Below are 24,218 nucleotides of genomic sequence, written 5' to 3' on the forward strand. Positions count from 1 at the left end.
ATACACATATGTATATACAGTGAATTAAAGCTTAGAAAATATGGAGTTTATTTATGGGTTTTTTTGAATTTATGAATGTGGAACAGCAGCACAACTTCTTGCAAGTAGACAGGTAGAAAATTATATGTGAAGATAAATGAGGTACAGGAATTTAATGTATTCCATATTCAGTGAAATAGAAGAAACAATAAATGTGGACAGTCCCAAGGGAAAGAGAAAACTAGGTTTTCTTATAACAACAGCATTACATCTTATTGCACAAAACTTAACATAAAAGGTTACAGAAGAGCCAAGATTCACTGTGTAAGATGCAAAATTTCTATACTTCTGAATTTACAAGTTTTATTATGCCAGCAATATTTGGGTTTGGAAAATGCTGTGGAAGTGATCATTCCAAACCCTGTACAGAGTCACAAGCTGCTCTTCTGGTGCATGCATAAGCACCTGACCTGAGGTTGTGTTTTTCATTGAATACTTGTGATGTTCAGAGTATCCAGCTCAGCATCTACTTCCCATTAGTTTCAACAGGTCTAATAGTATTTCTTGTTATTACAGGTAAGGATGTTGTGAGAATAAAAAGATTAAAAACAGAAACATTCAGGTTTTGTGGTAAGGGAACAAGCTAAGTGTTTTAAACTGATATCCATGGGTAATTCATGGGTAATTACATAATGTTTTTCAGTCCTTGAATGTATACAAGGAATACAGGCTTTGTGCAACTACTATGAATATTACAAGGTAATTTGTTGAGATCGCTTATCTTTTAAATGAAGATCAAAATATTTATCTGCTTTATGAAAGGTTTTAATAATGCAAATACTCTGCAAACCTATCTGAAAAGAAGATAATGCTTCAGCCAGTATCAGATGCTCTTAAGTACTTCAAATTTAAATGAAACACAGTGACTTGTCCGTGTTGAAGTAACATATACTGACACACACAGAGCTGCGTGTGGTTTGTTATAAATGATGTAATTGTAGCCAAAATGGAAAATAAATCCTTAATTCAAAATGAAACATGAACTTAGAAAAAGTTGATTTTTTATTTTTATTTTTTTGGTCTTGCTGTCATATTCTGCCTTTGTATCTCTTGCTTCATGCATTCCTCTATGTCTTTAAGTCTATGTCTTATTCAGTCTCCCATTCTCACCTCCAATGACCTTTGCCCCTATGGGTTGGTGTGTCCTTGTCCCAGCTCCTTTTCCAGGCCCTCACACTTCCACTAAATTTGCAGCCCTGGTTCAAATCTCTATGGAGCTGGAATGACTGTTTATTTGTCTGTGCTCATCAAGGACTCCTCTCTTTGTGATCTCTGCTGATGAATTATTAAGGCGCTTTTGGCATTGCCACTCCTCTGCTCCAGCTCCCTCCTGGGCTTCCTTGTCATTATGGCAAACCCCTTTTGGGGTAACAGGTGTATTTGCTGCTTCTCCTACCTGTCTGTCTTCCAGCTGAAGTTTTGGCCATCTTCAAAAGCTGCAAATGGAGCTCCCTTCCCTGCTTACCAAGGCCTTAGCTGACTCCAAGTTTTAAGAGGCCTGCCTCTGTTTATCCTTCACTGACTTTAACTGTAACCCTTTTGCTTCCCTTGCTGTGTTTTTGTTTGTTGGTTTGTTTATAAGGAGGAAACCCTCATTTATTTTGATGCTGCCACTACAACTCTCCACAGCACCCCCAGGGGCTGAGCCTGTCCCCAGGTGCCCTTGCCTCCTGCAGGCAGTCTAGCCAGACCTACACTATAGCTGCTAGTGATGCTTCTGGTATGGGTGAAGCTCTTGGATGGGAACTGGATCTTCTTGTCAGTCCTCCCCTTGAAATCCTCAGTCATTTATGGCAGTCCTCCTCCTGGGGCAGTGAGGACCTTCACCCAGAGACAAGTAGCAATCCAACGGAGAATGGTCCTGAGCTGAGGGTAAGATACCAGCCCCATATTTCTATCTGCAGTCAAGCCCTGTTGCATTGCCTCAGCCACCCAGATTTTGGTGGTCAGTTCTCCTCCTGAGTCTGTGCTGAAGCCAAGTGACATAGTTCTCCAGAGGTTTTGTTCTGCTTCAGCTGCAAATTGGGATTGTTTTCCTAGGACAGACTCTGGGCTGTACTAAGGCACTGAAGGAATGAGGGTGACAGCTACAGATGTGGGCATTTAAAAGCTCTTCCTGTTTTGTAGGCTGGGAGTGTCTCTTTATCCAGGAAATAGGAGTAATTTCATAAGATTTTCTCCTGAAAGTGGGAAACAAACTAGAGGGGGAGATGCACTGCAAAAATTCAGGTCCATTCTGTATTATGGCTTTAGCACAATAGATTAAGCAACATATTTTCTTCAATATTATAAAAGGCAGAAGTCTTGGCAGCTATGGAAATAGGAACTTCATACAATAGCACAGCAACCTCCTTCATCGTAATGAGTATGTTCTGCTTTTTGTCTGCGTCTGGCTTTTCTTTCTTACCTATTCATTATCTGTAGGTAAGTGAAGGTATTATCATGCAATTGCACATTTGCCCCAGCCCTTCCGATTATCACAGGGATGCATCAAGCACTGGGAAGCTTAGGGAGGTGAGTCAGCCCACAGGATCCCAAGGGAAGCAGTAGTGGGTTTTTTGAACCCCCTGTGAGACATATGAGTGCTCTGGCAGTCTGTTCAGGTGAGCACCACTGAGGACAAACGTTAGCGAGATCTTCAAGGGACTTTAGCCCTAGATAGAAAGTGTCTGCTAGAGCAAATACAAAAGAACATAAGTGACAGGGTAGAATTCCTTTCTGAGAATGCCTGTTCCCAGACACATCCACAATGAAGTACTACTTTATTGTATATGCAGTGTGTATATGTGTATATACTGTGTTACCAGAGTGAGTGATAAAGCTTCAGAGACCACAGTGACCTCTTTTCTATCAGGATGGATTTCCTCATGCTCTCATCATGGTGTACTGTCCCACAGGTAGTCCTGAGTGACAGCTGTGTCTTTTATACCATTGAAAACTTTGACCTTTGAGCTCCTTCTGAAAGGCTGTTCCATGCAAGCTTCCCACCTAAGCCCATCATACTTGCAGCATTCTCTTCCACAACACCCTTCCCACTCTCAGTTCTTCATATCAAAACTCTGGGATGTTTTGCCATGCCTCCAGCCTGTTATGCCTCAATTCTTGCTGCCCTAATGCATGAACGTACTGTTCATGCTGGTTTCAAGTATGAACAAATTTCCACTGTTCACACTTGAAACATCTGGACACACCACTTAAGAAAATAGGGATCATGAGAGAAAAAGGAAAGCAAATGGGAGAAGAGGCAAGTAAGGGAAGTCAGGAAGGAGGAAAATTTGGTGTATTACACGGCAATTATAGTTATGTGGTGTTGAGATGGATAAGAGAAGGAAATAGATATTTTGGAAAGGCAAGATGTCAGTGGGAAACATGGCAGGGATTTTGGGTGTGTTGGGGGGGGGAGGGTGTTGCAGAAGGGAAGTGGAAACAAACATTTAAAATGGAGATAAAGTATATCCTTCTGGTTTATTCAAAGATGCCTTGACAGGTTCTTCTACTGAGAATAATTACAAGCAAAAAAACTGTAAACCAGTAAACATGATGCCATTAAGTCCTGCTGCTGAGATTCTGACTGTTGGGCTGCTCAGACTTTCAGACATATGGTCAGTGAGTTCTTGCCAACTTACAGCTCTTCTTCTCTCTGGTCTTAGACACTGGGAAGATCCAGTCCCTAGTCCCCTAGCAGTAAAACTTCTATTGCCAACTGATACTTTTTTCACCTTATTCTCTTCCAGCAAAAAATCTGAAAATTAGTTGTAAATACATGGAATGCTTGCACCTCTGCTACTTCCTTTCCTCTGATGAGATAATGGAGCATCTTTTGGGAATGATAACGATCAGGTATGGAGTTGCAAGTTTCTACATACAGTAATATGCACTTTTAAATCTTAAGCAATTAATAGCTACTTTAATTTTGCAATTTCTGCTCTGCAGCTGGCTGGCATCCATAATTGTTTCAGTAAGTCTGTGCTCCAAATGCTTCCTTGAGCACTTATTGGTTTGGATTGCTATCTGCTTTGTAAATGCATTGCCTGTTTGTATTTGTTTTATTTTTGAGATTTGATTGATGATGTAAAATCCCAGAGAGAATTAGGATCTGTGGAAGAAGATGTGGGCAAAAATCGCTTGAATATGTCCTGTAATTTGAGATAAACTGATGTGCTTTAGTTGCATATGTAGAAGAGCACGTAGTGGAGCCTTAAAATGCCTATTTTGGTCATTCTTAATCTATGACCCATGATCACAGCTGGTAAAGGATCTGATGGCCTGTAACACGTAGCTCATTATGGGCATGGGAGGCAGTGTCACATCCATCACACTGTTCTTGTGGTTATTTCCAGCTCAAGTTAATCATGTATGTAGTCGACAGAAATGTGAAGGGTGAACAATGGTTCAGAAGACTGTGGAAAGCATTTTTCTAGTTTATTCCTGGGAAACCTTCTCCAAGTATGAAAAATGTCCCAGGGTCAGTTAACTACATATACAGGGATCTTCATCACTGTATGGGTAACCAATGAGGACTGTATATTTGAAACATGCATAAAATCCAAGAGATCCTAAGAGGAGTGTAGGTGTCTGTTTCAATTAGGCTGCTCAAGGACTGTTAAGTGCTGATTTTTATCTAATGTATCAGTAACAGTAACACAAAAGAAACATAGACAAGCATTTAACTTTGAGTGCACTGGTGTGAAAAGTTATTCATGATGTCAGTTATTAATTATGATATTTACTCAGAAAACAATACCTCTCATTATTAGAACTGTCATGCTTTGATGCATACAAATGAATGTTGATACATAAATGTAATGGATGTAAAGCACTTCACTTTTCTCAGTGTAATCATTATGTTCTAACAGGAATGTATCATAGTATCGTATTATAAAGTCTTAAGAGGAATGCATTACAGAATTTTGCAACTCTGGATAAAAGCTTGTCTCAAAATTCATTTCCTAGATTTCTTCTCACCTATGACAGAGGTTGAGGTGACAGACAGCAGCAGTGTCCCTGCCCCCAGTGAATTTCCTCTCCTTCACAAATCACCTTCACTTACTGACCATAAAATGGTCATAGACATTTCCCTTCCTGCAGGAAGAGGATGTAACTGAGCCAGAATGACTTTGTTCTCCAAGTTTGTGTGAAAGTATCTGTGTTTGAGAACCTGTAACATGCAGATCACAGCAGGTCCTGTGTGGGATTCCTGCTTGTCAAAATAATACCACACGCATTTTGCCTGGCCTTTCTGAAGGCAAGCATTTATTACAGCAAGACAGGAGCGACACTAGCTATGATAATCTATGGTCCAGTCCAAGATGGAGATAAAAGAAATCACACAACTATATTTGAACATGTTAAAGCATGGGAGTTCCTCCTGGAACTCCATTTCTCCTCAGTGCTTCTGTGCAGTCAAATGTAATACAGATTTTTTTATTTTTTATTTTTTCTCCAAAATGAATAGTGTGTGTAAATAAGAATCTTAAGTATGAGGGGGAATACTAGGAACAGCAAGCACTAAAGGAAGTGAGTAGTGTGCTATTTGCCAACATGACAATTATAGTTCATTAGTTCTTTGAGGCACTTAGGTCACCTGTCCTTATCTATTCTCAAACTGCTGAAACATATTATGAAAACAATTGATTCCACTTGGGGCCTCTGCTCTTCATTACAGAAATCAAGACCATCTGAATTTGTACAATCAGATTTTGAATAAGATAATTTAATCATTAGTGACAGGCATTAATGACAGCCTTGGAGTTTTCTTCTTTTGTTATGTTTCTTGTGGAGTCAGTTGAGTGGGAGAAGAATAACTTGGTTTTGCTGAAGGCCGTACATATCCTGCCAGACATCCCAGTGTGCATATAAATTGGCATTACCTTGGCAGATGTAGAAGCCTGTATGCTTTGTCTGTGTACTCTTTGCCACGTGTTTCCTTGAGGACAGGGATTCTCAGTCTTAAGAAAATCCATCACCTTTAGAAGAGTTTCTGAACATCATCATTTATGCTAATAATGGTCCTCTGAACTCAACAACCTTGGGAAACCTGGCCTGGTCTAAGTATACAGTTATTTTAGTGTCCTGTGTTTCAAGGCTGGGCAAGTCTTCCTCTCTGGCAGGGCCAAAAAAAAAAAAAAGAAAAAAAAAAAAAGATGACTTTTTTTTTCTGGATGCAACTGCAGGAAGAGTTCTTTAGGATGTAGCTCAGAGTGTCTGTAACCTGAGGCCAAAAGATGCTACTGCACTGTAAGTGTGGGCAGAGCTACTTTTCATGCTGGAATTACAGATGCTATGACACAGCCTACTGTTACTGGACCTGCTAGTTTGTTATTTGTTTTCCTGTGTTTGAAGATAGTAATTTCCACTGAGTATGCCAGGAGATGTTCGTGTGCTCTCGTTCATGCTCATCAGTTGAGTAAAATCTCTGTGAAGTAAAGCTAGAACACTGGATAGTAAATCCCATTCACATATTTCATTGATAAAAGTTTCTGGCAGCTGCTGGGTAAGTTCAATTGCCTTTCTCTAAAAAAAAAATGTACAAAATGATCATTCTTATCTGCTTTACAAATGCTTCTTTTTTGTTCTTTTTTGTTCTTTTCTTCTTCTTTGTGGGTTTTTTGCTGTTGTTTTTGTTTTTCTAAAAGTTTACTTTATTTAAGGTACTGCCAGATGCAGTAGTCTGGGGTAATGACTGTAGCAAGAAGAACTGACCCTAAGATCTCTGCTATCCCTTGCAAATGTTCACTTCTTTCTCCTTGCTATCTTCGTGCAGGCAATCCACAAGTTCTCCACATTCTTCATTCACCTCCTCTTTCTACAGCCCAGCTCTGAAAAGTAAAGATCCAGCCTTGGCTTTACTTTCCAAGAAAGAAGAAATGGAACTGGAATCAGATCAGGATAAGCCAGGAGCAGCTGGTCAGTGTAGTAACATGTCAGGTGGTCGAGGTGGTACCTTCTGGGAGTGGTTCCTGTGGGGTGCAGGGCTGTGCCTCTTTGTGCATCTTTACAGGGAGTGAGTTTGGGTCTGCCCAACTATACTGAGGCTCTGAATGAAGTGGATGAGCGCATGTCTGCATGTCATGGGTAGTTATATACATACAGAGACTTTCTATTAGGTTCAGTGGCCATGCCACAGGTGGGGGAGTGCTGAGTTGAAAAAGCAGACACTGGGGGTGGTGGCTTCCTTGCTTTTTCTCTACTAGGCAGGACAGTGTGGGCCCACACTCACTGTGCCAAAAGAGTGCAAAGTTGGAGGCCCAGGGGTAAGCAAAGGCTGGGAGAGGTGCCCTAACTTCCCAACCAAAGGAAGGTACCACATCCCTTCTGGCTGTTGTTCTTTCCCTATAAGAGCCTTCCCCAGTGTAGTCATCCTTGGCACTCTCTCATCTCCAGCAATGGGAGGGGAGTGAGAGATGGGTGGGGCCTCAGATCATTTTATAAAATAACTTGTCATTGACTCCTACAGGAATAAATCCTACAAACATGTCTCAGGAACTGCTGCCTGTGGAGGTGCCGGAATCACTCAGTTATGTGTATCCAGGGAAGACAATGATGCCACTGGATACCAAAGGACTAGAGGTAAGAAATTCACTTTAGAAGTTTGTTTAAGGTCCAATTAAGATGTGTTTGACAGAAAACAAAATCCCACTTTATGACTGTATTTATATACATGAAACTGTACATACTGATTGATGGGACCAGGCACTGATGTCTCTGCATAAAGAAATTTTAAGGTGAAATGTTTACTTCATGTCCTTCTGTTGTCACAACCAAAGATTTCAGCTTCATAGGCAAAGCTGGAGAAGAGTGACTAGCAAGGGGACAGATAGTAGAAAAAAAATGGACATGGAAGGAGACAATATTTAGGGGAGTGAATTGTCAGAGCCAAATTTACTTCCCAAAAAAGGAGTTTTCTGTATTTCACATTATTTAGGAGAAGAAGAAAAAAGAATAGCTCACATTTCTTCCAGAATCAAATATTACTCTCATTAAAAACCAAGTATTTTCATATCAATATCAAAACCTTGACACATTATGATTAAAGTAACAGCCTCTTTTTTGTTACTGTTCTTGGAGAAGAGCTATGGACGGGATAAAGAGAGTGGGAGTTAATTTAATTTCCACATTCCCACTTTGTTCCAAGTTGTTCTTGCTTTCTCTGGATCATTTCAATATTTGCATTTGATTTTAACTGTATTATATTATATATTGTATTCTGCTCTTAGACTAAATGAAGGCACATCACTTCATGAAAGAAACGATACAACAGTTTTCTAGGAACTATCCCACTGTAGTGTTTTCCTAGCAAGCATTTCAAAAGGGGTTACTCTACATTTTAGAAACTTTTTAATACTTCTGTTCCCTTAAAAAAAGAGAGAAAAATAAAGGAATGTTGTGTTTTAATTTTTGCAATCACAGTGTTTTCTGCTTGAGGTATAAAACTAGAGCAGACATATGGAGATCTTTTTCATCAAGGTTTAATGACTCCTGAGAGGAGGAGCAGGTTACCATAAGATCACATTCAAAACATGTCATGGAATAAATTTAGGCAATTTTTTGGAGTATCTTGCAACTAAAATGGCTTCTCCTTCATTGGCTTTCTGAAAGGGTTCTCTCTGTCTTGGATTTGGTGACAGTGTGTGCAGAACCATATGGTGGTCTGCTCATTTTGCTGAACATTGTACCATAATGAGATATAACCAAAAGTTTTCTAGCTGGGGTTTCAGCAAGAGTTACTGAAAGTAGGAGTGAATAATCTAGCCTGGTAATACTGTTCTTGTTTTAATATTATCAATTATTTCTTCAGGGTGAAGAAGGCGCAGATCCTTATAATTGGGATACTTATAACTATTCTGGAGGATCTGGACCTCAAGCAGAAGGTGAAGGAAGTATTGTACCTGGCAAAGGTGATTTCAAGGTATTATAAATAAGGGGATTTTGAACAAAAGAGGGCTGATGGTTTTGTTTGCTGAAAGGAGAGAAGGCTCAGCCAAATAAGTAGTGGTGGCAGCAATTTGAGTATTACAAGGAAAACATCTTAAGATTTATTGTTTGGATAATTTTTTGTCTATGATATTCAGTGCAGCCACTCGTATTTCTCTTTTCCGTTTAACTGGAAGTATACAGAATATCTGCATAGTGTTTTGATCCTTCAGTTATCTGTTTGTAAAAGAAACCCGCTGTTGTGTTTCCAATCCTGCAGTGATTTTCACAAATGAAATGGCCAAAAAGTAAGTGATTCTTGTTCTGCTGCACTGATTTGCCAGTAGAGTCTTTAGCTTAGCAGTTTAAGGTGAGAGTTCTGAAATACTGTTCCCTGGTTTTGCATGACTTCTACGTTACATCAGAGAAAAAAATGTAATGGAGAATGCTAAAGAAGCAATGTTTGCATGTACTGAAACTATTTTTTGCACTTGATCAATAATTAATTTTTTTGTTAGAAATTATTGATTTTTAATGACAATTTTCATTCTACTACCTTGCTGTTTGTGAAATAAGTACAGACATTGTTTGTTATCTATCAGGACAAGAGAAGTTTAAGTGAGGATATAAATCATCCCAAGAAACATCTGAATTTGAGACAGGTAGTTTTATTGAAATGTGCGTTGTAATTGATTCAGAGAAGTTCTACTGAAACAAAATGAAGCTGAAAAAGGAGCTTTGTCTGGAGGTTAAAGCAGCATTGTAAAAGAGCAGACAAAGACATTGTAAAAGAGCAAGAGTGCCTTGCAGTAAGCTATATATATATATGGATGGATGGATATGCAGGTAATCTGAGTTCAGTTTAATCATCAAGAAGTTACAGCAAATTCCCATTCCTATTTCCAGTCTTTTTAATTTTTCTTGTACACTACATTTTTCAAAATTTGACTTTTATTTACACAGTACTAGGATTTCTATTAAAAATAAATCAATGTCATACAGAGATTTTCCTGTATTCTCTCAGGATATGTTCCACAAGTCTGATGTCTCCCATGATTTTAGTCTTGCAGATATTTAGCTTTCAGTCTCTCTCATCTACAGGCAGTAGAGAAACTGAAACTTTGAGGCATAGATTAGATGAAGAATTTAGTAGATAGTAAAATATGGTGAGAAACAATGAATTGATGAGACTCTAGTACAGTGCCTTCTAACTAATATAAGTGAGAAGGAACCCAGACTCACAAAGAAGGAAAGCAGTAAGATGTGAGCTCCTGGATTATGATCACCTATGATAATTATGCATATGACAGGTGACTTTTTTTTGTCTCCATTTCTTAAACCCACACAGTAGTATGTTTGTTTTTACATTATCTGATCAGGATATAACTGTATATCAAAAACTTTTCATGGTGGTGAGATTTTGAGGGAACAGCTATGGCAGCAGTGGACCAAAAGAAATATCTTATGTGTGTAGAATCACAACCTTCTTCTATACCACTACACTACACTTGTCTCTTTATAGACAGATGATTTTTCACATTTCAAAATGTACTGTATGTTCTTGAATTTGGGTTACACGACCAGTTTTTTCTTCTATGATTAGAACATAGCCCTCTGTCCTAAGAGCCTGCGTGATCATCCTTTTGTGTGAAGGACACAAGCATGCTCTTATCTTCTTCTCAATCTTTTTCAAATGTAAATGTCACTGAAACATCAAAAGATTTAAATGAGGGTTGCCGCCTGCTAAGAAGAATCAGCATGTGTCTGTACACCAACATGCTGATTTTTATCTATGTTAAGAAATATATATTGTTCAGGCCTGAACTGATACTTTGTTTTGTGCAGGCAGAGCCAAGTCTGTTATCACAGGCATGAGTGCTTATATTAAAATGTTTAAGTATTGCAGCAGTTCTCATATGACAATTAATTTGGTGGAAGAGAAGTGACATAAAGGGAGTAAAGTTCTGAATACAGCAAGAGCCATGTCTCAAAAAGGATAAGACACCACATATTTCAGGACTGTGGTACTACATCTTGCTGTTGAGCAAGGAGTCCTTTCAGGGTTTATGCTGCTGTGAGAACAGCAGTCCTTTAACAGAAGAGGGATGGATTAAACTCACCTGTGTGCAAAGCATCTCTGTCTTCTGATGGGTTTTGGAGCTTCTACCCTGCTTGGCAAGGTTAGGAGGAGGTTTCAGCTGCTGCCTCTCATACAGGTGATATTTAATCATGAGAATCAGCAGCACTTACTGCCACTGAGTTTGGAGTGAAACAGGAGCTGAGTGAGGTGTGAGTACCTGAAATGGTACTGAAATGAGGTGCTGAAATGATGCAGTCCAGCATGCCTCCCACTTCAAAAATAAAGCCTTGCAAATTCAAAGGACATCACTTCCCATAAGCTCTTAGCTTTGAAATAAACTCTCTCTTACCCACATTTGACATCAGAAACAAAAAACATCTCTGCATTAAACAAACTTCTGAATTCCTCTCAGCATCAGTAGTCATACAGAGATATTTCAGAGTGTGGTGCATGTCCTGTGGTAATGTCTGCTTTAGGATGAGACTCCACAAATACCTAACAGCTGTCTAATGTAAACAACTATTTTAAAGCAATCAGGAGTGAGATGAGTCTCAACCTTCTGCTGGTTAACCCAGTTAGAGTTTTTCTCTCATGCTTATTCTGGTTGGTAAGAGCAAAACAGGACTAAAGGGCTGCACCTTTTTACTGACAATCCCCTGGTTAATTTTACTTACAGAAATAGTTTTTTGTGTGTAGTTGGATTCTCTGATTTCAAATGGACATATTTTTCAAAATTAGAAGAAAATCTGGTTTGGAACATCTGCAAGTACTAAAAGATGGAGAATAATATTAACAGTACTGAAACAAATGAGAAACTAGCTTGAATTGTCAGACAGTAAACCTCTGCAGAACTCAGGATCATAGAGCTCTGAGTACCCATTCTGTATTGATCAGTATTTGAAATTTTCCTTGTTGGAAACGTATTTCAAGCACAGTACCACATGCACACTGTTATTCCTGGAAAGCATTTTGTGGCCCATGACTGCTATTTGTATGAGGAAGTGATGATCTGAAAGACACACGATGATCTGTGGCTTTATCTGTACTTGTCATGCTGCTGTCAGCACAGGTGAATTTTCCCTGCTGAAATCAGGGTTATCATGGCCATATGCATGAAAGGAGTGTTTCCATTTGGCTGTGGAGGAATTCGATTCCAGCAGTGTCCAGCCAAGACTTCTCCTAACAATGCTGAAAACTAGATCTGATAAGAAGCCGTGTTCCTAAACACGCAACGTGCAGCTTGTGAAAGCCAGTGATGCCAACAGCTGCCTCCTCAGCACTTCCCAGTCCTCCGCACAGCCAGCAGCCAAGATGCCACAGCCCTGCTGTCTGGAGGAGGTAAAGGAAGGAAGCAATTAGAGCAGCTGTTTTTCCAGTGTTAAGTATTGGTTCCTCAGGAATGAGGAAGAACTTCAAGGACATCACCAAACACTGCAGACAGCCATTCTCAACCCAAGAAGTACGCTACAGTGGGCTCCCCTGTCATCTCCCACGGCAGTAGTAGATGTATTTCAGAACACTGGCACTTAGCTTGGCTGAATGATGTTCACAGCCTGAAGCATTCCAATTACACCTGTAGAAATACTCTGTAGAAACTCAAGGGCGTACACTCTCTAAAGAGACCTGATTCACAGATAAAGCTCAAGATAGGTTTTTCTACACACACCCCCAATTCTATATACGCCATCAGCAGCTAAGTATTTTATTTCTTTTTATTTGGTCCCTGGCTAGTTAAATTGGCACCTGGAGATGAAGAAAGGAGTGCCCTGATGACATCCTGTGCATGATTTCATCTCAACAGAATGCTTCTCTGGGCTAGGAATGCAGGGGGACATTAGTAGGGAAGTTATCTTTGCCAGGAAAGGCTGCTGTGCCAGTAGATGACATAGAAGTAGATGCAGGCATTATTACTGGGTGACTGCAAGGAAAATGGATGGGTGGAGAGGAAGGTCTTTTCATGGTTTTCATAGACAGCATGTTTTTTTCTTTCAAGTTTATCTGTAGAAATGGCCTTTTCCAGTGGTTGCAAGTGTAAATTTCTTGTTCTCAAGTTTTGAGGTTTTTTTTGTTGTTGTTGTTTGTTTGTTTGGGTTTTTTGTTTTGTTTTTGTTTTGTTTTTTAAGATCTCATCTAATTTTTGCAGGATGGCCTGTGAAATAGCATGCAGTGTGGTTGCATATTACCATAGGTAATTGTACAAGCACGTTTTGGCATATGATTTTCTTTGCTTCCTCACCATGCTTTTTCATCCAGTCCTGAAAGAAGCCACCTCCTCACAAGACCGGATGGCAAACATTCCATATTTCATATAGAAAATTAACAGCTGAGAGCTGACTTGCAAGAAAGCTACTGTATGACAATGGGATAGTATTCATCACATACACTGAAGATGAATTTCAGGAACTCTGCACGATGTTTCTGTTTGCTTAGAATGACTTTGGAATACGTACCAATCTAAGGGCTATATTCAATACTGAGTATATGTTGGCTGCATCTGGAGGTTGAAGAGCTAATTCTCCTCTCTGGAATCAGTGGTGTTGGATGACTAATCTCTCTTTTGGGCAAGCAAGTACCATATTCCACTAACTGATTAGACATCTATGTTAAAACAGGCAGCTAACACGAAGACCAAAATATACGCTGATGTGGTATATATTTGATAATAGTTTTGGGAAACTGTGAGACTAGCTACAGTAGGTACGATGGAATGGTTATAGTCTGTATCATTGGTACCACAAGTGCAGAAGATGCTGTTAGCAATGGCCCATGCTGGAAGAGTCTGCTAGATGAAGAAACGTACAAGATGAAGAAAGCCATGGACTGAAAAAGACATAGAAAAGTTAAAGAAGAATAACCATCTTCTGGTTTCATGGGCTCATTAGGAAGAACTGCCGTGTTAGAGCCGCTTGTGATGTGACAGGATGTATTATATAGCTCAAATAGCATGGCATTAACACCAGCACTGTTTGAGATGGCTGCATGCCACACATTCCTACTTGTAAATGAGAGTGTGACCTTAAAGAAGGCTAGGATAGACTTAGAGACATGCAAATATGCCAGGAATGCAGACTGCTTGGAATCCCCAGAGAACTCTCTACAGAGAGATTTCTGTTTTCAGATTCTTGTTAGACTGAGCGGGAGAAAGTTGGATAATTAGTACAATGGAGGAATCCTTCATTTCCACCAACACAGTAACGTGGTGCCAAGTTTCATACTGAGTTATTTTTCATTTGAGAAATGGTGGAAAAGAGGAAGAAGAGAAGATGAGTTCTGTTCCAACAAAACTCCAACAAAACCTGATTTCCCTGGGAGCACAGAGAAACTGGAAATGAATGCCCTGCCTTGTGTGCGCTGGTATCTCAATGTGCTACATTGCTTGCAGTTGTGTTATAGCACTTAAACATAAAGCACACATAAGCATAATTTTGGAAATGCTAAACTAATGTCAAGGTGACAGACAAAAATCAGTGAAACAAGTCACAGACCAGCCACCTCAGTCTTGCTCTTATTAAAAATAATTATATTTGGTGACAGCATTAAACAGTAGTTGTAGCATGCCCTTCCTTGCTCTAGGACTCAGTTCTGCTTGGTGTCTTCCACTATGCAAGGCACTGCAAAAAACTCCTCAGTATGTGTAGCATGATGACAGTAATAACATTTACATGTAAAAAGGTTGTGATAGGTTTTAAATAGATTGAATAACAGGACTTACATCCTTATCATAGAATCAGAGAATCATTAAAGTTGGAAAGAGCACTAAGATGATCTAGTCGAACCATCAACCTACACCTGTGACCACTTAAGATCATGTCATTCAATGTGACATCCACCCTTTTCTTGAAAATCTCCAGTGGTGATGACTCCACCATCTCCCTGGCAGCCTATTTACTTTATGCATACATAGCTGGTATTTTCTTTGTATAACTAAACCCTAACATATCATGTTACAATTGTCACAGTTGCTGTTTAAATACATTAATTTTGCTTAATAAGTTACTGGAATTAATTAGAATAGCAAACCCTCCAGAGAGCAGAAGAACTAATGGGATCTGACCTTCAGGTGATTTCTGTTCTCCTTGGTTGTGATACCACAGGGCTGCCAGGGAGCTGCTATGGGTGCCCTCCAGCTGCTGGGTGTTTCTTCTCTGTAGTAGCTGGCTTATGGCACCTCCAGTGCGTGCTGCACCAGATTTCTGTGGGTTCTATGATGTTTTGTGAAACCTTAGGATGTCTATTTGAGAAACCCATGTCTGAGATTGATTTTCTCCTGTCAGTTGTGGAAATTTGACTGACACGTTAGAAAAATCATTACCTGGGAACCAAGGGACAAGTGATGAGATGACAGCAACTGATTCTCATTCAAAAACAAACAAACAAAAAACAAACAACAACAAAAGAAAAACACTTCCAGAATGTGTCTTAGATAAGAAACTCAAGTTGCTTTGCAAATACTGAATCCAACAGTTCTTACTCAAGCAAGGGAGCTTCCAGCACAACTGGAACAGATGCATAAGCTGGCAGCACCCTATACCATCCTTGAGTTCTCTTGAGATAAACAGCTGCAGGAATTGCTCCATGCTTATGCAAATCTTGCCAAACAATCAGTTCCTGCCTTCTAGGGCATATGCTGGGTTCCAAGGTGCCCAAGCACATTCCTAGCATGTGAGTGTGGTGTTCCACCTTTTGCTAATTACCCAGCTAAGAAGAAGTGTTAATTAACTGGGTGGAGAGCTGCATTAATATGGCTTTACAGGTTTGGAAATGTGAGCCAGTGTCTTTGCATGAGGGTAACTGTGAGGACATACCGCTCCATCAGTTATTGCTTGCAAACCTAGCAGTTCCTGTTATACTTTTTTCTCCTTGAGAATGCTTGAAATAGAAGGCAGGTAGATTGATAAGGTAGATTGATAAGGGAGATTTTCATGAAGAAGTACTAGAAAAAAAAGGCAGAAGGTGAGAATATCTTGCAGTACATGGAGGTGGGCCAGCAGAACTCCTTTTTAAGATCTCTGTGTAACTCTTTACCAAAGCATAAAGTGTAAAAGAAGAGAGAACTTTAAAGACACATAGGAAAGGTAATTTTTGTAACAGAAGATAATTAATTGTCTTCCCTTCTGGAAATAAAATCCTTTTTGTTCTGTTCTACAAAAAAAGAATGTTTTTGGCAATGGTTCACATATTGTTTTAAGTGAGGTTCTTCCAGCCACTCTTTATCAGTCTTAGCATCAATTCTGTCTGCTTGTTTATAGTCACTCTGGGAAGTCTCTGGAATGCTATAGAAATAGAAGGATGCTCTTACATGGGAGGAAACCTGTTTATAAAAATAGCAGTTGTCAAAGACAGTGGTTTGGATGGCCTTGCTGTAACCACTTGTGCAGGTGGAAATGTTTCTAAGAGTCTGAGGAAATGACCATGCGTTACAGCTTCAGGAAATGCTGATTTATTTATTGGCTTTGTTAAGAGTAGACTTTTGCAGATATGACTGAGCCAGAGGCAAGTTTTTGGGATAAAGCAGCAGGAAATCACCTTCCCTGGGAGAAGGAAATCACGTTATCCTCTATAGTAAATGGGAAGAGGTGCCTGCAGTCACAAAATCTAGAGAGACTTGTTTTATAGAAGATTAGAACTGAAATATTCGAGGGAACTGAAGGATGTTAAGCGCTTCCCTTCTGCATGGCTTTTGGAGAGAGTGTTTACTTTATTCTCAAAGGCAACCTATACCTAACTCCCTAGCCTTCATATCCTTTGGAAATGGTTCTTTGCCATTAGTTTATGTTGCACTTGTGATCTAGAAAAACTCTACTTATGACTGAATTTTTATTTTTTGTTTGCTCTTGTCCTGTAGAATTATAAGGGGAGAAAAAAAAAAAAGAGAGAGAGAGGGAGAGAGATTGGGGGGCAGCTGTTCTATGTTTTTAAGGCAAAGGTCAAAAACACCTCTCTGTCAGCATTATTTAGGGTTCACGGTGAGAGTTGACAACTGTTCTCCACAGAGCTCATTTTTGTATGATGGAACCTCATAGGTTGTTACCTCAAGTGACTGTAACTTTGAGTAGGACTGCTGGCATTTTGACAATTCTATTGTGCTGCTTACAAAGCATTTATTCAAGAGATTTACTGTAGCTGTGTCATATAACTGACCTCTGTGATTTCTGAGTAAGGAGATTTGCAAGCATTTTGCATGCAGTATCAGTTAACATGGATCTATGTCTTCCTTTCGTTGCTATAATACACCATCCAGATTCCCAGAGTAACATATTAAAAGTTGGCTAAATGTGTAAAATGTTTAAACTATACTTCTTTAATAGCAGGTGCTTATGTGAAATACAAAGAAACCACATCTGGCTTAGAAAGTCCTTAAACTTCAAGTTGTAAAAGACTTGGAGAATGGTTATAGGAAACACTGCTCTGCATTTTTCTTTTTCAGAGCCACAAGTAACACAGTGAGGCCAGAGGGTCCTGTGCTCTCTGCTCTGACCCACTGCAGCTGTCTTTGCACCACACTCTTACGCTGTATTGTTGCAGATTTTCTTCTGCAGAATAGCAAGATGCTTGGCAGAATTTTTCCTGAATGCATTATGGTCTTCTAGCACTTGGTTAGGTTGCTCATTTGTTGTTAGTCTTCCTGCTGAAGATTTATTCATACTCCATACTCTATCTTTGCTCTCCAGATAGAATCCTCTCCCTGCTACCTGCTGACTGTAAGGATCATCCGAATGAGGAATCTCCAGCGTGTGGATGCTTGTAAGTATCCCAGCTGTTCCTACAAATATCTTGTTTTCCTGAAAGTACTTCAGAGATAACTGGACACTGTAAATACAAAAGCAAACATCAGAAAATTCGAGTTGATGATATCATTGGGATTTATCCAAATAAATAAATCACTTTGGCTGATTATTCCATAAGCCAGGATCTATTTAATCATGCAAGGATAAATGGTTAAATAAAAGTATGTATGTAGTATGTAAAATGGTGTATTGTTAAAAGAAGTTAAATGGTATCTTGGGTACCAGTGACAAGTTTTCTTTAATAACAGTACAGCATCCCTTTGCAAGTGTTTCTAAAATGATCAAGTGTTTATTTAACTGTTACAAACCAGGTCAGCCCTTGTTGCTTTCTGTTGTTTTGCTCAATGTTATTCTAGCCCTTTCTTGCTGAAGAATGAATGTGCTTTTGAGAATAAGTACTTTCTCCCAAAGAAAGGAATGTTTTTACATGTATGGATGAATCCTTATGCCCATTAGTAAATTTACTTTTTTTCTCATACATTTATAGAAAGCATGTTTCATGAATTTAATACTACTATTCTCTAAGAAGTTGAATTCCTAATAAGCAGAAATGAAACCAAGGAGCTGCTGAGTAGGCACTGCTCAGTGTACTGATCCTTCTTGCTCTGTTCCATGGCATATTCACCCCCTAGCTCTAAGTGTACCTCTATGTGACTGACACATATAAAAAGCCTGGTGGAGTAGATCTGGCGGATCTGTTTGTCTCTCTCCCATCAAACTTTCAGTCTTAATCTCTTGAATGCTTCTATGGCCAGGTGCCCTTACTGCTGCTATAACTATCACTGCTATCATGACAATCTTCCCATATTTCCAAAAGCAAGGGATAATTTTGCCATTAGGTTGTAGAACCTTGAGAAGACTGACTGACAAAAGCAAACATTTTAGTCCCCTAAGTAAAGTTTCTGACACAGATAAAATGAACAACACAACAAAAGTTTCTATAATCATTACATTCAGACAAATGTCACAACTAATTACTCTCAAAAGGCTATCAAAGCAGGTGCAGAGAGATGGATTCCTCATCCTGTCTCTAATGTTTGTGTAACAGACTTGCAGTTGTTTGTCACATGGCAGAGAAGTGACAAGAACAGAAAAGAAAACCAGCACTGTGGAGTTAAAGAACATGCATTACGCACATGTGCAAGAAGGCCATATATTAAACACAAAACAGACCTGTTAGCAGTTCTGTTTGAGGCCACTCATGAAAGGGTATCTTCAGGGTGAAAGAAGTTAGGTTCAGGGTGAGCATAGAAGGGAAACTATAATCCTGCAGTCTTTAGACTCTCTTATTTCAGTATGAATGGTAGCAGCTGGCACTACAGCCTCATGTACAGGAAGAGCCTGGGAACAAGTTCTGAAAGATTAAGGTCTAGATTTACTGTGCAATCCTATTTCCATCTTGCCATGTGGTAGTCGTGTTTTTCTAGAAGGTGTATCAGAGGACTTCCTGTGTCACAACTCTGAGAGAGATATAACTGCCATATCTTAGCTTGTATCATTGGGTCACACTCTCTACATTTGCACCTCCCTCCCTGCCCATGCCTGTGGCACTTGTGTGATGATGCAATAAAACAGAAAAATTTCATCAAGGACTTGTCTACACTCTTCTGCACATCAGGTGGAAAGATGGAATTACAAATAATCAGGTTGCAGAAAGAGGTTGTGCAAGTAGAACTGAAGTAATATTTTGAATTAAATACTATGTGAGTATGCCGGCACCCACTCATATAATTAAGGATTGTTTGATATGCTTTGTATCTCAAAGCACAGTTAATATGCAAGAATGATGACTCACATCAGTTGAACTGAGTACACTGTAAGCGTAGACTAAGTAGGCATCGATCTCCAGTATTAAACAGTAGTCATACAGAATTACATTTTAAAATTAGTATCGTTGCTTCTGGAGTATGCAAGCATTATTATTATTATTATTATTATTATTATTATTATTATTTTGCAATTTCAAAACTCTTAAGAATTATGTGCATAGAATTTCTGAGATCAGAATCCCAAAAATAAAATAACAAGCAGTCATATAGAAACAAATCAATGCTTATACAAGCTTCTGAGGGGGAGGTATTCACCAGATTCACCATAGGTTAGCTTGTTTCTTCAACTCTGCAGAAAGGTGGAAAGGGTTATATTTTGGCAGTGAAATTATTACACATTCTGTTTTATTTTTAGTGTGAATAAAGCCTATTTTCTTTTTCTTTCTCATTTTTGGCAAAAGCTAACCTTTTCCAGATGAAACTTTCTCAGAGTAGCAGTAGTAGTCCAAGATAGACATAATTCCTGAAAACATGTTAACTAAATACTGGAATTTGACAAGTAGACCTTAAATCTAGGTCTTAGATCAACTCCTTCACTTGAAAAAGATGCATGTGGGACATTTTGTTCCTCCTTCAGAGGTGTACAAATGTGCATAAGCGAGGAAAACGTACAGGGCATCCAGATTGATCAGGCTGAATTGACATAACCCCACTGGGGAGACATTTAGGATGAGCAGCCAATGTTTTCAGTTTTAGCAGTCAGTCTCCTAGCAACTTGCTGTGAATCTGCAACAACTATGTTGCAGTGTCTCTCTGTTGTCTATTAATGATGCTCTTGGTGCTGCTTAATGTTCATCCAAGCCTATGGGAATTGTGAAGAACTGAGTACATCTCCCAGAGCTTCATGCAAAATTGCTAGGCGCGTAAAGAAAGCAGAAAATGAAGAGAGATGGTGTTCAAACAAAATGTATGAAGAGAAAAGATACCTCCCTGGGAATTAATATTCTCACAGTCATCAGTTTGTGAAGCCCATTGTGCTGTGCTCTCTGTGTGGGAGAAACAGATGCTACTGGGTTAATTAGTATCTGTGGGCTTGAACAGAGAGCAGGAAGGTAGCCTTGGCTAACAGTCAGAAAGAAAGTAGAGGGAAGGAGGAAAAGAGAGAAAAGCAGTGGAGAAGGTAGGAGTGAGGGAGTGCAGAAGATGGCACTCTGAACAAGGATGACTGCTGCTGCTGACAGACCCTTACATATGTGTATAACTGTAATATGTACACCTACATTCTACTATTATAAATGCTATACACAGTATTATAGGTACTATAAATACAAAATATACATATATACCCCTATATATTACTTCAAGATGAAACGTGGAAGCTGGGTAAGACCAGAAGAGGTTGCAGTGAGGAGAGTTTTTGCTTTTCTCCATAAGTGGAGTGTAAGCTCTGCTCCTCTGACCTGCCTGCAGAGTCCTTACCTTCTGCTGAAGAGTACTTTCCATTTACTGTTACCATCACTTTTGCTTCTCTTATATAAGAATGCCCAATCTCAGAATTAGGTACGTTTTGCATTACACGGTGTCTGCTCATTTTACTATTAAGAACTGTCCATGTGACAGAAAGTTTTGCATCTTATCATCCGCGTGCTTTTTCCCTCTCAGAAAATATCTTGGAAGAAGTTGCCTTACCTCAGGCATTTCTGCCTTTAAATAAATACTTGCTGTAAGTACCATACAGCCACCTTTTTAGTTTCACGCAGCATTGGTTACTTTCACATTAACAATGCTCTGTTTCTTTCCCTGCTCAGTAAGCCAGGCTGATTGCTATGTTTCACTGTGGCTGCCTACAGCAGCAATTGAAAAGTGCCGCACCAAAACAGTAAGGAACTCCAATGACCCAGTGTGGAATGAAACGTTCTACTTCAGGATTCAGAGTAAAGTCAAGGTAAGGAACCAAATCTGTCTGCCTGAAGATGTCTGAGTTTGGTGGGTCCTATCCCCTGATCTGTCCCAGGAGTTCAGTACAGAGAGAGATAAGGGACTGTTAAAAATGTTAAATGAGTTGCAGCACCTGGAAACATTCTATGATTCTATTTAAACTGTTCATAGAGGCATAGCTACAGAGTCTGGAGTTAAATTAGGACAGAAAACCTTAGACCTTAAATAAGCAATATTGATTCTGTAGAGTTTGTTGGAAATGGTGTGAATAAGAGGTCACAGAATTCAAATTTCTTGTAGAACTCCATCTTCACATGGTCTTTCATTGCAGCTCAACTATTATAATGTGAAGGGAAACAAGGTCTGGTGTGTAACTGGTGTGACTCTCCTTGTCTTCCCAGAATGTGCTGGAGCTGACAGTGTACGATGAGGATTTTGCTACGCCAGATGACCACCTTCTCTGTACACTCTTTGATATTGCTAAACTTCCTATTGAGAAAACAGTGCTCCTGTATTTCAAGCCCAGCTCAACGGTAAGCTCTGTGAGATTGGTGTCTGTAAGATCTGGCAGGAAGGGGTATGGAGGGCACAGATACTTGAGTTTTCAAGACTTATCCATAAATTGTAATGTTTCAGTTTCCTGCCCTATGCATTGCACTGCTTTGTCCTACTTCCGTGTCTCTAGTGAAGTCTATTGAAACCCTTCTTTATGGTATTTTCCAAGAAGAAGTCCTTTTTGGCTACAGCTACTTGACTGCCAGAAGTCAGCATTAGTTGGTTCTCCTATCATGGTATCCTTGCTTTATATCCTGAGACTGAAATCAGGAACTGCTGCTCCAATTTCAAAAGCTATTTGACTCCAATAGGTTTAAAATACAGCAGTCAAGATACTAGTGGGGAGTTACAAAACAATTCCAAAAACTTGGAGTGAGATTTCTAAATCTACAATGGAACATTTATCTCAGTAATTTGTATGTTAACTTCCACTCAAAACATAAATGTAAGCAAAAACTGTGGTCACAAATCTGGGTTGGAAAGCCTGAGCCCCTCCTGGTTGTGCTTTTATAAATGATTAAGGAGCGAATATATGAAACAGTGCAGTATACAGAGGGATCTGATCTAGCTATCTCTGAGCCATACCAAGGCTCTGCATCTGCTGCAGAATGAGTGGTCTGTAAAGACTTTTTTTCCACATAATTCGTAGCCACTGCCCTCCGCCTCTTTGCTTTTGTCTACTGCCATGTTGAAGCCATGCCAGGAAGGAAAGCTGAAATCTGTTTGTATCCCAGCAGTGTCTTCTACAGTGCACTACAATGATACCTTAGTTGATGCAAAGCCAGCTGACAATTGTTTGGGCATTAGCGTTCTTTCCAGGCTATGAGTAACTTATTTACCCATCTGTAAAATGGGAAAAAGAGATTTGATTCCTTTTAAGATCTATAGATGAGGTTGGACTTGCTGCAAGTTGTTTCTGGTACCCAAACTAGGTTACTTACAAATAACTCATAAATATCAGCACTGTCTTGCAGGGAGTTTCATAACTCTAACTAAATTACTCAATAATATCAGTCTTTGTTTACTATGTAAGAAGTGATGAGTGGAAAGTACCTTTAACTTCCAAGCTAATAGCAAGGATAATTCATCATTGCAAAATAGAGCCAGGAATAGGTAGGAGGGAAAGGCAGAATTCAGATAGCAGAACAAGTTGCAAATGATCTTACTGGAGCATATTCAGTAAGAGGTAAAAACACAGATAGTTTTGATATACCTAGTAGAAGGAAGTAGGTGAGGAAGGAATCGTGAAACTATCTGATTTTAAATGGCTGTTTTTGATGTTCCACACTGGTATCTTTATCACAGGCTGTACATTGCAACCAATTACTTCAATATTGTATACTTGTTACCTGGGTTTAGACAAGGGAGAAGCCATCACACTGCTTCCTTTAATTTCCTGTTCTTGTTTTCAGGCCAAGGAGGAGCTAGAAGTTGAATTCAAACTGGAGACCTTGTAAGTGATAATGCTGATTCTTTAAAAAATGCAGCACTGACTGTTTGCTAAAACACAGAAACAGTACTGGATACCAAACGTTGTGGGATTTCTGTTAAGAAAAAACACAACATGAGGGCCACACAGATGGTGAAGGGCCTGGAGCATCTCCCCTATAAAGAAAGGCTAAGTGAACTGGGTCTGTTTAACCTTGAGAAAAGAAGACTGAGAGGGGACCTGATCCAGGTCTATAAATATCTGAGGTGTGGGGGGCAAAGTGGCGAGGCCAGACTCTTTTCAGCAGTGTGTGGAGACAGGACAAGGGGAAACGGCCAGAAACTGGAGCATAAGAAGTTCTGCGTGAATCTGTGCAAGAACTTCTTTATGGTGAGGGTGACAGAGCACTGGAACAGGCTGCCCGGGGGGGTTATGGGGTCTCCTTCTCTGGAGATATTCAAGACCCACCTGGACGCCGACCTGTGTGACCTGGTGAAGGGAACCTGCTTTGGCAGGGGGGTTGGATTCAATAATCTCTGGAGGTCCCTTCCAACCCCTACAATTCTGTGATTCTGTGATTCTTCTTCAGTACAATTACTGCAACCTCTGCTGGATTTAAACACCTGGCTGATCCCTCCTGCCAGCTTGTTCTGTATTTAGTGTATTTCAGAGCATAGTTCCCAGCATCATCTCTTCCATCAGCAGTG

General features: G+C 39.6%; 1 protein-coding gene across 2 annotated transcripts in view; it reads left to right on the forward strand.

The window, feature by feature from the left end:
* Positions 1-7,512: 7,512 nt before the first annotated feature.
* The window catches only part of LOC140253634 (cytosolic phospholipase A2 epsilon-like), a 30,365-nt gene continuing 13,659 nt past the window's right edge, over positions 7,513-24,218 (forward strand). The window contains exons 1-6 of one of the 2 annotated variants that reach the window (XM_072339378.1): positions 7,513-7,608; positions 8,837-8,947; positions 17,704-17,776; positions 21,398-21,534; positions 21,929-22,060; positions 23,495-23,535. In XM_072339378.1, the coding sequence (XP_072195479.1) occupies positions 7,513-7,608; positions 8,837-8,947; positions 17,704-17,776; positions 21,398-21,534; positions 21,929-22,060; positions 23,495-23,535 (590 nt within the window). Of the gene's footprint in view, positions 7,609-8,836; positions 8,948-15,853; positions 15,986-17,703; positions 17,777-21,397; positions 21,535-21,928; positions 22,061-23,494; positions 23,536-24,218 lie in introns of those variants that run through there. The other variant, XM_072339379.1, reaches the window with a different exon arrangement.

This window comes from Excalfactoria chinensis, chromosome 5 (genome assembly GCF_039878825.1).
Source record: "Excalfactoria chinensis isolate bCotChi1 chromosome 5, bCotChi1.hap2, whole genome shotgun sequence".
Taxonomy (NCBI): Eukaryota; Metazoa; Chordata; class Aves; order Galliformes; family Phasianidae; genus Excalfactoria; species Excalfactoria chinensis.